General features: G+C 34.1%; 1 protein-coding gene across 2 annotated transcripts; it reads left to right on the forward strand.

Moving 5' to 3' along the window:
• LOC132607470 (uncharacterized) lies at positions 1-9,657 on the forward strand. 2 transcript variants are annotated; one of them, XR_009570292.1, is made up of 9 exons: positions 1-493; positions 5,982-6,355; positions 6,441-6,556; positions 6,665-6,851; positions 6,932-7,381; positions 7,607-7,649; positions 7,740-7,763; positions 8,695-8,795; positions 9,344-9,657. XR_009570292.1 is itself a non-coding variant. In XM_060321446.1 (8 exons), the coding sequence occupies exons 2-7, from the start codon at positions 6,135-6,137 to the stop codon at positions 7,755-7,757; spliced, it is 1,035 nt and encodes a 344-aa protein (XP_060177429.1). In that variant the 5' UTR covers positions 1-493; positions 5,982-6,134; the 3' UTR covers positions 7,758-7,763; positions 9,344-9,657. The 2 variants fall into 2 exon arrangements, 1 of the variants encoding a protein (XP_060177429.1); XM_060321446.1 differs by lacking the exon at positions 8,695-8,795.
• The last annotated feature ends 4,336 nt before the right edge of the window (positions 9,658-13,993 follow it).

The raw sequence follows: 13,993 nt of genomic DNA on the forward strand, positions 1-13,993 counted from the left end.
TCATCTTTTTCTTCAGCCGCCATCCCCCCTTTCTCTCTCTTCGCACTCTTCTCTCCTCCCCCCGCTCCTCTCTCTCCCGCTCCTCTCTCTCTTCTTCACACATGAAACCCTAGCCCAAATCATAATCCATCCATATAAATAATCGATTTTCCAGTCAAAAGTGGGGCAGAAAAAAATCGCACAAAATTCCTGGAGAAATAGGAGATTTCGGAGTCGCAGAAATTCCCCCCAAAAAATGAGAAGTCCCTTTTATCTGTATTGAATCTTTGAAAAACAAGAAAGTTCTTGGAGCCGCATAAAATTTCCTGAATGTGAAATTTCCCTCTAAATATTAACTCACTATTTTTGATAGTCGAAGCGTTGAATCGTGCGTTTTATTCGCTCTTGTTACTTCCGTTACTGTTTTCGCATCCGAGTCTACGCAAACTAGGAGATTCGAAGTGTTCGAGGTAGATCTGAAGCCCCGCACCCCATTTGGCTGCACCTAAAAAAGGTGATTATCCATTTACTTCTTTTGGTGTTTATTTTGCATTCTTTGTTTGCTCTGTGTTATTTCAGTTTGTGATTAAGACATGTTAGTTTAGTCAAGTTAACTTAGTTTGATGGATAAATCTGTTCGTATGTCAGTATTAGTTAGGATTTTTAATTAGCCTTGTATAATAGTTTAGTTAAATATGTTTTCTGTGATAGTCTGTTTGGTTGTTTTAAGCATGTTTCAAGTGTTTGTTCAATTCAGTTATTATATGGCATGGGTCAGATGTTTTTATTAAGTATATGTTTGGCTTTGAATCACTTGAATCTGGTTGTATGTTCAGTTAAATTGATGAATTGAAACCAACTTGTGTATGGCTTTTGTTGAAATTGTGTGAGCTCATATAAACTGTAGAAGTGCATGCTGTTTCTGCTCCTGCATTTAGCACACTGTCCATCAGGGATTTGCCGATTTGTGTAAGTGAATAGTTTGGTTGCATTGTGCTGGCTTGGATGTCTTGATTAGTCAAAATCGCCGAGAATGCTTATTCAGCCTGTTCGAAAGTTTACCTGATCCGTAGTGGGCTAAGCATTAGTATGTTTAGTTTAATGGGAATGTCGTATGTTTATGCTTATTGGATTATGTTAATTTAACCTCTAGCCTATTTGGGTGTTATGTTCAGTTTAGTATTGCTTGTTGTATAATCAAGTATGTGCTAGAGTAGCATAATATAGTGGTCATTTAGCCTTGATAAAGGATCTGTTGGTTAGTCTGATGCAATTAGAGTTAAGTTAATCCTCATGTAACTAGCATGCAAGACGAATTACATGATTTAACATGTGAATTAGTTTATTCAACTTATGAGTTTGTATTGCATTTGGTTAATTAGCTTAGCCTTGATGTATTAGTTCATGGATTAGCTTTTTGATTTGAGAAACTGTACCAATGTGAGGATTAACTGATGACAAATATGTGTTATCATGTTAATGAATTAGCTTGAATGCAACAGGAGAGTATGAGTGTGAGGTTTGAGTCTGATAATTGTTTTTTGGATATGCTAAATATTGATCTATGAGTACAAAACTTAAAGTAAACTGAAGAAAGTGCATCTCTTATATGTTTTGTTGATTAAAGGGTGAACAACTTATCTCAAGCACGTAGTTTGTAATCAAATGTATACTTAATTGGCTCAAAACTCAGTTTGCTAGAAATGCTCGTTATGCTGATGTGCTCAAGAGTTGATTGGTTTTAGTTCATCAGAGTAGCCTAGTGTTTGCAAACACATACCTTGCCTGATTCAAACATGCTTAATTTATGTATATCCATGTATACTGTGTATGAAAATAAGCTCAAGTATCTGACAGCAAGCTAATCATTACGAGTATGTGTAAGCCAACCATACTCCGGTAACATTCCATTTTTTCACTTGGCCTTTTCATCATTTGCTGTGGTATGAAATGCACTTACGAATGAAACAAAATATTAGTAGCACGAGATATTATTTTTTAAATAGAAACATATTTGAATTCAATGAACTTTTAGGGAACCTTTTCAAGTGTAATACCTTTTAAGACAAGTGAGGATGAAGTCAAACTACAAAACACATGTTCATCTAAGCGTAAGTTTCATGTCATCTCTGACTCAAGCTAATGGCTATTGGAGTTTTACAAACTGCATAGAACTTAAAACTCTAAACTAATTTAATCGATAAGGAATGAGCCAAAGCAGGAATCAAGCATGTAAAACTGAACAGCAATTCATTCTTTTTTATTTACTCTTTGAAGGAAGATTTAACATACAAGTACTATTCTAAATTTAAATTATACATAAATATAATTGCAAAAAGTTTTCAAACTGAGACTAAATATAATTGCAAAAAGTTTTCAAACTGAGACTAAGGCTGTCGAACGGGGCAGACAGTTTTAGTGGGATGGGACGAGCCGGGACGACTTCTTAATGGAATAGGAGGGACCGGGACATCAGTGGGATGGGACAGGGACAAACCGCTAGGCCTGTCCCATCCCACTAAGCTAACGGGACGGGTTGGGGGCCTTAGGAGGATGTTTTAAATTTTTTTAAATTAAATATTTAAGCAATCAAAAATAAAAATAAAAGATGATAGTGTGATAAAAGCCTACATAAATTTAGTAAATGGACACAAATTTGAAATAAACTTCAAAGTTAAATTGATAACATTTCAAATTCAAAACACACAAACATGATTTTTTAAATTTAAGTAGGGCAGGATATGAGGGGATGGGACGGGGCACAAACTTAGTGGATGTGAGGGTGGGGATTGGGGGGGGGGGCATCGGGACATTAGTGGGACACCAAGGGGACGATACGCTAGGCCCGTCCCATCCCACTAAGCTTACGGGACGGGATATCTTGTCCCACTAGATAGCCTTAGAGCCTGATTGGCCAAGCGGTTTTAAGGCCAAAAGCTTTTTTTTTCTATAGGAAAAACACATTTTTTTTTTGGATATTTGAGGTATTTTGGCCAATTAGTAAAACTGCTTTTAAGTAGAAGCAGAAGCAGTTTTTTACGGTTGTTGAAGCTTCTTGAAGAAAGCAGAAGTAGAAAATTATTTTTTTTCAAGACAAAATTTTCCTACGATAAATACATATTTACCAAGTATATCCCTCATTAAACTGTTAATTTCTAATTGATAATTCTTTGTGTAGAATTTCAATTTGTGGAATGATTCTGATTTTTATTTTAGTTGTAGTTGAGAATTTTGATATGCACTTTTAACTTTTAGTTAAATAAAAGTAAAAACTTAATTGAAGTCTTTTCATAATAGATATTAAAATAATTTCTCTCTGTAAAATAATCTTGATAGTAAACGTTCATTGATAGTTGTCCTTTTTCGTAATTTGACACTCAAAAACACCTTTTTGCGAAAGATTAGTCAAACACAATCTGCTTGTTAAAAGCAGAAAAAAACATTTTTCAAATGAATTGACCAAACACAAAATGCTTTTCACCAAAAACACTTTTCAAAATAAGCAGTTTTTAGCCGGTTAGGAAAACAAGTTCCTCGAAAATGGGGAAAATGACTTCCTTAATAAAAGTAGGGAAATCAAATTTATTAGTGCATTCCACCAGCCACCCAACCCACCCCCAACCACTCCCACCACCCCACCCTTTCGCCCACCCACTCCTACGCCTACCCCACCCACCCCTGCCCCACCCTCCGGCAAAATAATAATAATTTTGTTTTGAAAAAAAGTTTTGAATTTTTTTTTTGATTTTTTTGCACCACCCCACCCCACCTTCACTCGCAATCAAACCCCACCCCTGCCCCATCCCCCCAACCCCCTCCAAAAAAATTAATTTTGTTTTGAAAAAAATGTTTTGATTTTTTTTTTGTTTTTTGCACCACCCCACCCTGCCCCACCCCCACCAAAAAAATAATAATTTTGTTTTGAATTTTTTTTGCCCCACCCCCACCCCACCTTGCCCCACCCCACGTACCCTGGCCCCAGCCCGTCTCACCCACCCTGCCCCCTCCCAAAAAAAATTAATTTTGTTTTGAAAAAAAAGTTTTGAATTTTTTATTTTGGTTTTTTGCACTACCCCACCCCTGCGTCACCCCACCCACCTTGCCCCACCTCTACCCCCTCGCAAAAAAAATTACTTTTGTTTTTGAATAAAAACTTTTGAATTTCTTTTTTGGATTTTTTTCACCATCCAACCCCCTGCCCCACGCCATTCCACCCACCCCTGCCTTACCCCCACCATCCCCTACAAAAAATTAAGGTGGGGGGGGGGGAGGGGGGATATGGTGGTTTAGAAAATTCAGAAAAAAATTAAATACTTCAAAAAAAAATTGAGGGTGGGGGTTGGAGGTAGGGTTGGGGTGGAGTTGTGGGGCTTGGGTGGGTATTTTCCTAAAAATGTTTTCTACCAACCAAACGAACATGAGAAAATAGTAAGAAATTCACTTATTTTCCGTTAGCCAAACGAACATGAGAAAATAAGTAGAAATTCACTTATTTTTCAAGAACCATTTTTTCTGGAAAACATTTTCCTTCATACCGAACACACCCTTCATCTGGCCTTTTAAAACTGAATGTTCTTGTATAGTAGTAATATAAAACCTTGGTCTTTTCTCTATAACAAAAATATGGTATATTTGGTATAAAAAAAAAGAGTAAGAAACAATGATTTTGGAGTTAGTTCTTTGCATTCCGCCTTTTTTTTAGCCTAATATTGAGCCCAAATATGAGCTATTATCTGAAGCCCAATTTTGGACCAGCCCAAGAGCTTTGGCCCGCCCCTCTCTTCATCTTATTTCCTTTTATTCCCAGCCATCTATTAGTTTCAGATTCAAGGGCTCATGTATTCTTTCCGAAAGGATATATACCTAGTTATGAACCCTAGCCTCAACAAACCAACGCCTACCCACACTCCCATTTCTCGGCGATTCCGTCGATTACGCGTACATCTACTCCTTTCATTCGCTTTAGGGTTCATCTATAAAAAGAAAACGCAGATCTAGGGTTTAGGGGTTAGAAAAAATTTGGAGGTGGGGTTGGGGGTTGGGAGGGGTGGAGTTGTGGGGCTTGGGTGGGTATTTTCCTAAAAATGTTTTCTATGAACCAAACGAACATGAGAAAATAATAGAAATTCACTTATTTTTCAAGAACACATTTTTCTGGAAAACATTTTCCTTCATACCGAACACACCCTTCATCTGGCCTTCTAAAATTGACTGTTCTTGTATAGTAGTAATATAAAACCTTGGTCTTTTCTCTATAACAAAAATATAGTATATTTGGTGTAAGAAAAAGAGAGTAACAATTAAGAAACAATGATTTTGGAGTTAGTTCTTTGCATTCAGCCTTTTTTTTTTAGCCTAATATTGAGCCCAAATATGAGCTATTATCTGAAGCCAATTTTGGACCAGCCCAAGAGCTTTGGCCCGCCCCTCTCTTCATCTTATTTCTGAACCCTAGCCTCAACAAACCAACACCCACCCAAACTCTCATTTCTCGGTGATTTCCGTCGACTACGCCTACATCTACTCCTTTCATTCGTTTTAGGGTTCATTTATAAAAAGAAAACGCAGATCTAGGGTTCACTTAATAGGTCAGTTTTGTTTTTGTTTCTTTCTTGTACTCTGTGTTGAGGTATTTAAAGCGTGACATGGAACATGTTTGATTTGTCTCTGCTTGGTTTGATTAGTCTTAAGCTAAAAATTGCTTATAAGCTAGTTTGACCAGCTTATAAGCCAAGTGAATGGATTGATTTCTTGATAGTTTAATACTTGAAATTGACTTTCCAGAATTAGGTGTTTCAGGTTTTTAATATATGTGTCATGAATGAAAAATTAGAACTGTACAAAGTGTTTAGAACGGAAATGTTTCTTTCCCCATTTTTAAAAAAATTTTTCTTCCCCCTTTATTTTTTTCTAAACTTTGAAAGTGATCATATCTGTTAGTAATGATAGTATTTATAACTTTATCCTGTAAAGGCTAAGTATGAATTGGTATATGTTTGCAGAGTGCTCATGAGCATAAATTATGTATATACTGATGAAAACGATCGGGACGATAACCCGTACCTGCGTAGTGTATTAGTGACGGTTTGTGACTCGACGCATCATCAATCTGGTATATCCTTTTTAGATATTAAAAGGCGCGGGGAGAGATTGAGATGTTGTACTTGTTGCGTGCGTGCCCGTTTGTGGCTAACGGTTACTATCCAATTTGCGAGAAGGATTCAAGTAAAAAAGGATTTGCTCTTATTGAGCCAGTAGTTTCCTTAGATACATGGCTGAAAAGGAAAGAGAATCTGCAATTTTGGAGGTACAAATTTGAAAACAAAAGTAAATCAGCATGCATTGGGGTTGGAAAGGACTTCATGGAAATTTTTTTGTGAGTTATCTCTATTTTCATTTGGAATTCTTATTTAAAAATTATTCCTTTTAATAATTATTTATTATTTATTATTGTTGTTTAGTCAATTTGCCAAAGCACTTGAAAGTATACATCAGGCTAAGTTGTTCCATGGCAATCTTCAGAATGGAATTATGATGGGGTTGGATTGTAAAATTCGGATTTGCAACTTCAAGCCGGGTAGTTATTTTGAACAGTTTGTTATATATTTACTTCATAAAAAAAAATAGCCATATTATCATTTTGTACTTGATTATTTAATATTTTTTCGTTTTTAACTTCTTGTAGGAAAGAAAATTGAGTCACTTAATGAGCATGAAAAAGCATCTGCTCAACACAAAGATTTCAAGGAGTTCTTGAATGTTCTTAAAAAAATCAGTACAAGTTATGGTCCGGAAAATCAGTTGGATCTTCCACCCGACCTGACTCTTTATTTTAAAATGTGTATTTTCACGAAGGATCCTCAGAATTTGAGGTAACATATAGTTTTATATTCCTGTTTTTAGATTTTCGTTTCTTTATTAGAATTGTAACTGATCAACTTCTTTTTTTCAGGGATTTTAGAGAAACCTCAAAATGGTTTTACCAACCCCCTTTGGTTTGGAATTCAGCACGGTGTTTGTTTTTCCTTGATGAACTTGATCAGTATATTGATCTTAATTTGATTGATTTTAGCCTAAAAGATTTTCTTGGAATGTATATGGATTGGCAGAAAGTTATTCGAGGGACCAAGGATGAAAATCTGATAGAGTGCTTAGAATATGAAAATGGGGCCTTTATATATACTACGCCGTTTGGAATTATTCGGTTTGTGAAAAACTACAAGAAACATTATAGGGAAAACTACAAGAAAGATTATAGGGGTAGTGAAAGAAGAACTACAAGAACGGAGGCTCAACTTGTTAACTACGTTACAAAACTCTTTCCAAATTTTTTTATGAATGTTTATAGCGGAGTTTTTGAGCTCAGGGATGAGTTCGTGTGGAATGGCTCACGTGTGGTGACGTAAGATTCCTTTTATTCTTGACATGCTATCTTTTTATTCACCTTGGGATCTTATTGTTTTGTCTTTTTGATGAAAAACATTGAGTCGTATTTAATAGCAAAAGATCACCTTATATTTGCGATTATGATGCTGCTTCATTTTTTCATTTAGTAGAAAATTGGTATTTAATACTCCCTTTATTTTATTATTTATGTTAAATACTCAACGTTTCATCTTTATTTCAGGCTTGGTACTATTTTATGGGGGGACCCCTCGGTTTTTGACATGGTAAGTCTTCCAATTTTGTAGTTATTTATCAATTCAGTTATTTGATTAGTTTGTAGAAAATTAATCAAATTATACCCCTATTTTTTGCAGGACAAATGTAGGTCATAAGTTAAGGTAAGCAAGCTCTTGAATAGCAGTTAAATGCCCCCATAAAACTTTATCAAAATTCTTACTTCTAAGAGCTATCTCATCTGCTTTTAGAATCAATGATTTCTAGGTACTCTATGATCTTTTAGTTCTTTTGGTTTAGGAAATTCCTTCAGATACTCTAATGGAGGAACAAAGTGCTTATCTCCAACTGTTTCGGTGGAGCATCTGCAAGTAGCACATGCCAATTCATTTTAAAACTATTAACTAACTGAATTTTGCAAAATAGGATTCTAAGCTGAAAATTATGTGCTTATTTATTTTAGAGACTCAATAAGAGAAAACTATTCTGATAGAACAATAATTGAGAACAAAGAAACTATTTTGACTTCGACATATGCATTAGATGGCTAAAACCATATATCAATTCCCTAATGATATATCGATAGATAAAACCTTAGACAAAGAAAACAGTGACAACTTTAATGATGCTCAACTAGAATGAGATTTCTAGCACTTTACTGTAGCTAGCAATTAATAAATGTAAAAACCATAAATAAACAAGCATGTCTAAAATGATTATATAATACATTGAAAGAATCTTGATGCTGACATAACAGAATATATAGCCACAAGGGAAAACAGAGAACTACTACATACCCTGTTAGATAAGCATCAAGATCCTTTCAATGTATTATAATCACTTTACATAACGATTCCATATATGCATTTAGTGCTTCAAATGATTGTTCAATAGACATCCTTGTTTCAGCATGCTCTGTGGCAAAACCTTCTATTATTTGCTGATTTTTTTGTGGAATTTGCCTTCCCGTAGAGCAACATATGTAGGGGTACCAGGAGAACCTTCTTCAACTTTACCTTTTGCTTTATAGATCTAAGGTTTTGTGATTCTTTTCTGCTAACCTATCTTTACTTTAAATTTAATTTGTCTATTTAGCTGCAGCGACATTTAGATAAATTGGAGGATCCACTTAAAATGTACTTTGCTCATCCGTCTCCAATTTCACAATTTGTTATGTCATTTGAACATTTTGCAAGGTAAAGCTTTAAAGTAGCTTTAATTGATTATGTTGCAGCAATTTTACAACCAATTGCATATAAAACTTTAACAAAATACTTCGTGGACTGCTGTCTAAACTGAAACTTGTGGGAACTGAGTATCAAAATTGCGATGAAGAGCGCACTATATATTTTAAGTGGCAATTCTAATATGATTTCGCGTCATTAATGTGCAAGAAACTTATATGAGCGCGTACTATATTTTTATTTTATGACCTGGGCGAGGTTGTCCAACCAAATCTACCACATGCTTTATAATGTTGATTCATTCTATGGCTTTTGAAGTTGTGACGTGACCTTGGAACCTTTGCTGCTATCTTGAAGAACCATTCTCATGCTTAGATTATTGCTATTTTCGTTGTTCCTCACACATTTTCTTCCCTTTTGGACAATACAATAGAATACTTTTACCAGACTAGGAGTTCAACCTATGTGATACTTAACCAAATGGTGTTTTGATATTTCGATTATCAGTTATAGCTCTTTCATCGGCTTACAAGTTGACAATTTTTATTAATGTGGGACAGCTAGCTTCCACTCTCTACAGCACATCTCGAGTACATGGCTGCATGGCATACATTTGGCGTTCTCCCTTCTTCGATTTTCCCTGCACAGCCCAGTCCTGCTTTCTCAGAAATTGCGGCTTAGATTACATCGCCATGGTGTGGAGCTTTCTCTAGGAATTTTGTTTGTTCTTTAGCCTGCCGTGATTTTGTTCCAATGTTGAGTTTTTGTCTTGAACTTCGGTATAATTGAGCTTTGTTTTATTGTTTCTATGTATGGATTGATCTTGCGATTTGCGAGGTTTCATGGATATAATATTTAACTTTTTCCTTCTTTACATATTCCTTTACCTAATTTTGTACGTGCATGTCGAAGAAATATGAGGAAGAGGCCGATAACATAGAAATAGCAAAGTGCATAACATAATTGGGACAGGCAGAGTAATAATATTTGCCATGGGTTGGACAATTTGCTCTAAAGAAGGAAGAAGGATAGTGTGGGTGAGTATGCCGATAAATTATTAGAGTTGAAAATTATAACAAAATGAAAAAAAATGAACAAATAAATATTCAGGTTGAGGCGCGGATATCTCGTTCTCTTTAAGGAGATTCAAGCTCACTGTGGAATGAGTTGAAAATTATAACAAAATGAAAAAAAAAATGAAAAAATAAATATTCAGGTTGAGGCGCGGATATCTCGCTCTCTTTAAGGAGATTTAAGCTCACTGGGGCATAATCTTCGTCGGCCCAATAGTATAACTCTAGCTTGTCCTCTTGGGGATACAACATTCCATCAACGTCGTGTGACTGAAACAATTCCGGACTAGTTGAAGAGTTCAAAACTCCGGCATAAGAACGCCTTCCTTCAACTAAATAAAATTCTTTTATCCTTATCCAATATTTTTATCCTCCTCAGTGCTCACAAGGTTAGGATGAATAACTATTTATAGGTAAAAACTTCATCCTACAAATAAATTGGAAGAGAAGTGGGAGAGTGGGACAATCAATATAGAGAAAATGGAGAAGTACATTATGAAAATATGGGTGAATTAATGATTAGTGGAATAGAGTTTCAATGCAAATTATGGCCACATTCGGCCATTCTAAGCGTAAGAAGTGAAAGCCACTTCTCCCATTTTTTAAGGCCATTAACTTGTAGGAGTAATAAAACATAATAAGACACTTTAATAATAATATTTTACAATATTAAAATGCTCTTTAACCCAATCGACAGTATGACCGTCACTGACAGGGTACAAGTCATAAGTATCTGTAGAGTTGGGCAAAGAGTCAGGCCGGCTTGACTCGTCTTGTTTTGAGAAAAAGCTAGGCTCAAATTGGCTCGGTTTCAGTTAAATTTTGGCTCGGCTCGGTTCGGTCTGCTCGATTTAAGAAATAATATTAATTCATTAGGCTCAATTACCACGTACATTAAAAATTTAACTCAACACACTATGTTAATTGATCGGTTATATAATTAATATTTATTCGATGTATATACGTATTTTACCACAATGTAACCCGAGCCTATTATGAGTAGGGGTGTTCATGGTTCGGTTTGATTTGATTTTTGGTTAAAATAAAAATCAAATTAAATAATCATTTTTTTTCAATTATTAAAATCAAATCAAACCAAGTTTAAAACATATTATCTATTTGGTTGTTGTCAGTTTACTTCGGGTTGATTTGATTATAAAGAAATCTAATGATATTATTTCGCCTCTTTTTTTCTTCCTACGGTTAGAAAAATAATTTTCCATTCTCTGCTAACTTATAATCCTTTCTTTTCTTTTGTTATGGTGGCTATAATTTCCTTGGATTATTGACAAAATGTCTTTAGATCAATAAGTTTGGATCATGTGAATAAAGTTTACAAGAAATATAAAAAAATCTAGGTAAAAATCTTATAGTTATTTTTTACATAAAATAATTTTAATTCATGTCTTTCTTTGATGAAGATTATATAAAATATTTAAAACTATTTATGAAAATTGATATATTGCATATTGATAATTATAAAAGTTGTGTATATAATTTGTTGGTTTTGAATTAATTTTTTATTTGGTTTATTTTTAATAAAACCAAGCCAAATTGAATATTCTAGGTTTAAATTAAAAAATATCAATTTATTTAATTGATTGGGATCGCTTTTTCACCCAACCATAGGCACCCCTAATATGAGTCAGTGATGCAATTAAATTTTTTAATTTAAGACTTTAATTAACGTGGCACAATTTGTAATTACACTATAAAGTTTCAAAATATAGAATATTCTTCAGTAAAAAGACACTGCACCATTTGAACAATATAATAATAAACAATTAGGGAAAATGATTTTTTAATTCATAAGAAGCTCCAAAGTCCCTCAATTGATTTGAACTTTGAAGCTTGACAATTATTTTACCGTTGGCAGCGTGGAAATTGGCCGAAATTTGGGTACATTGGCTTAACAAACTTGAAAAACAGATTTATTTTATTTTTCATCACCTCTCTAATACAATACAAGTCTTTGTTCTCATTTCCCCCCAAAACTCTCAAACTCAAGTCATTCTTCAACATTCTCTTCTCAAACACGTCGCTCCCAATTCTCATAGTATACAAAATAGTTTGTTTCTTTATAATAATTTAGTGACAAACCATAAACCTTGGACCATTGGTCTAGCTGCAGCAACTCTGCTGCACTACTACAATGCTACAGTGTCAGCAGCTTTACAACTGTCTCCAACGGCTAGGGAACTTGATCCCATCTGGTCTCTCTAAAACATATCCAGTTCCTCTGCTGCTGCTGCAGCAGCTCTATTTTGGTCAAACTGCAGTAACTCTGTTGCTGTACTGCTGCACTGCTACAGTGTCAGCAGCTTTAAACTGTAGAGTTGATCTGCGTAATCGCCTCGAGCCTGATCCCTTCTAGTTTCTTGAAAAACATATTCGGTTCCTCGTACGTGTTTGCCAACTCATAAAATCATAACATAGCATAACTTATCAGTTTTCCCTTTTTGATGTTGATGAACTCATAATTGAAGTTCCTCGTGAGAACCAAATTCTCACTTGTTTCCCCTGAGAATCAAGCTCATTTTTAACATAGCAAATTATCAACATCTTATTTCTTCCTCCTTATTTATCATGTTTGTCGAATCATCAAAACAAAACATAGCATTACTATTATACCCCATTTTAATCGGGTTAAAGTAGGAGTACAACATATTGGAGATTCTTATTTTTTGTTTTATTTATGGAGTCGTCACCTAATTAATTTAACGGTGAATTAGGACACCTCGATGTTAACAAAGGTAAAGTTAAAACTATACCTCCGTTAATAGTCTGCTTAACCAATGTGATTCTAGGTAAGTGCTCTATATTATCCTAAAGGGAAGGGGTTAGGCATCCTTCAGAATCCGCTAACTACGGTTATCCGGCCAAACTTAGGTTAATTAATTAGATTAAATACAATGCTTAAATTTTAGAAAATGACTTATAATGTTACTAAGGCTTTAAAAAAATAATAACACTGTTTAAAAATGAGATTTAGAAATATGCTAAGGCTTTAAATAAAAATGTTATTTTAAAACAAGATTCGTAGGATAATTTGCACAAAAGGAGATTTTGAATGTTATTTAAAGTAAACTATAAATATTGCTAAGATTTAAATAATAATGTTATTTTAAAAATGAGACTTGCAAAATATAATGATTCGCATATAAATAGAAGCTTTTAAGAGAAGACCTAGCCAATTTAAACTTAAGATAAAATTACATTATACGAGTATAATAGTGTAGAAAATCTGAACTTATTTTATAAATAGAATGCAAAAGATAATGAGTTTTCTTTCTCTTTTTATTTAATTATGCTTGGCTATAAATGTGTATAATTGGATTAATCTTGAAAACAATGTTTATAGAATATACTTGAGTTTATATTTGCGTATTAGTGACGCTTTAGAAATGTCTATGATAGTAAGAATAAAATATGATTCCCTTTACTTAAAATATATAGTCATGCTATTTTGCAAATCAATTGTTCCCAATAAAATAAATATTAGACATTATAAATAGTTTTAACATGAAAAGAAGAGAATAAAACTTATTGAATTAATTATTAGTTTCCTTAAATTAACTACTCATTACTAAAACTAACCCCACTAATTTTGCTAAAGTTCATGTAAGTTAAGGAGATAACAAAGTAAAGTATTAATTGCACAAATACAAATCAAATGCATGAAATGAAATAAATGTGCAAGTGATATTGAATGGGCTCAGGCCATTTTTAAAGGTTGTTATGATCAGCTGTTGTTGGACTTCGGCTCAGAATATTTTATTGTATTGCTGCGGATAGAACTGATGGGGACGATGACTTGAGAATATTATGTTGGGCTTTTAGCCCAACGTCGAATGCCGGAGAAGAACGAATCCCTCGGACTCGTATGCGTTAGTCATGCAAAAAATGAAAAGAAAAGGATTAGTAACTGATAAATGAATAAGATTTAAACATAAAATGTGAACTGTATTCATTTGGTCAAATTCTATGAAATAACCGGAGATATAATATGCCACACTCAGAGATTCAGAAATCAGGTTGTAAAAGCAACAAATAAGCAGATGTTTAGACAAAATGTAAAAGTGTAAAAGTGTCACACCCACTGTTGGAACAAAGGCTTAGAAAAACCCACTCAAAACA

This window comes from Lycium barbarum, chromosome 8 (assembly GCF_019175385.1).
Source record: "Lycium barbarum isolate Lr01 chromosome 8, ASM1917538v2, whole genome shotgun sequence".
Taxonomy (NCBI): domain Eukaryota; kingdom Viridiplantae; phylum Streptophyta; class Magnoliopsida; order Solanales; family Solanaceae; genus Lycium; species Lycium barbarum.

Coding starts and splice junctions, on each gene's coding strand:
- LOC132607470 (XM_060321446.1), top strand. CDS start 6,135: ATGTTGTACTTGTTGCGTGCGTGCCCGTTTGTGGCTAACGGTTACTAT. Junction 6,557..6,664: donor GATTTGCAACTTCAAGCCGG/GTAGTTATTTTG, acceptor AACTTCTTGTAG/GAAAGAAAATTGAGTCACTT. Junction 7,382..7,606: donor AATGGCTCACGTGTGGTGAC/GTAAGATTCCTT, acceptor TCTTTATTTCAG/GCTTGGTACTATTTTATGGG.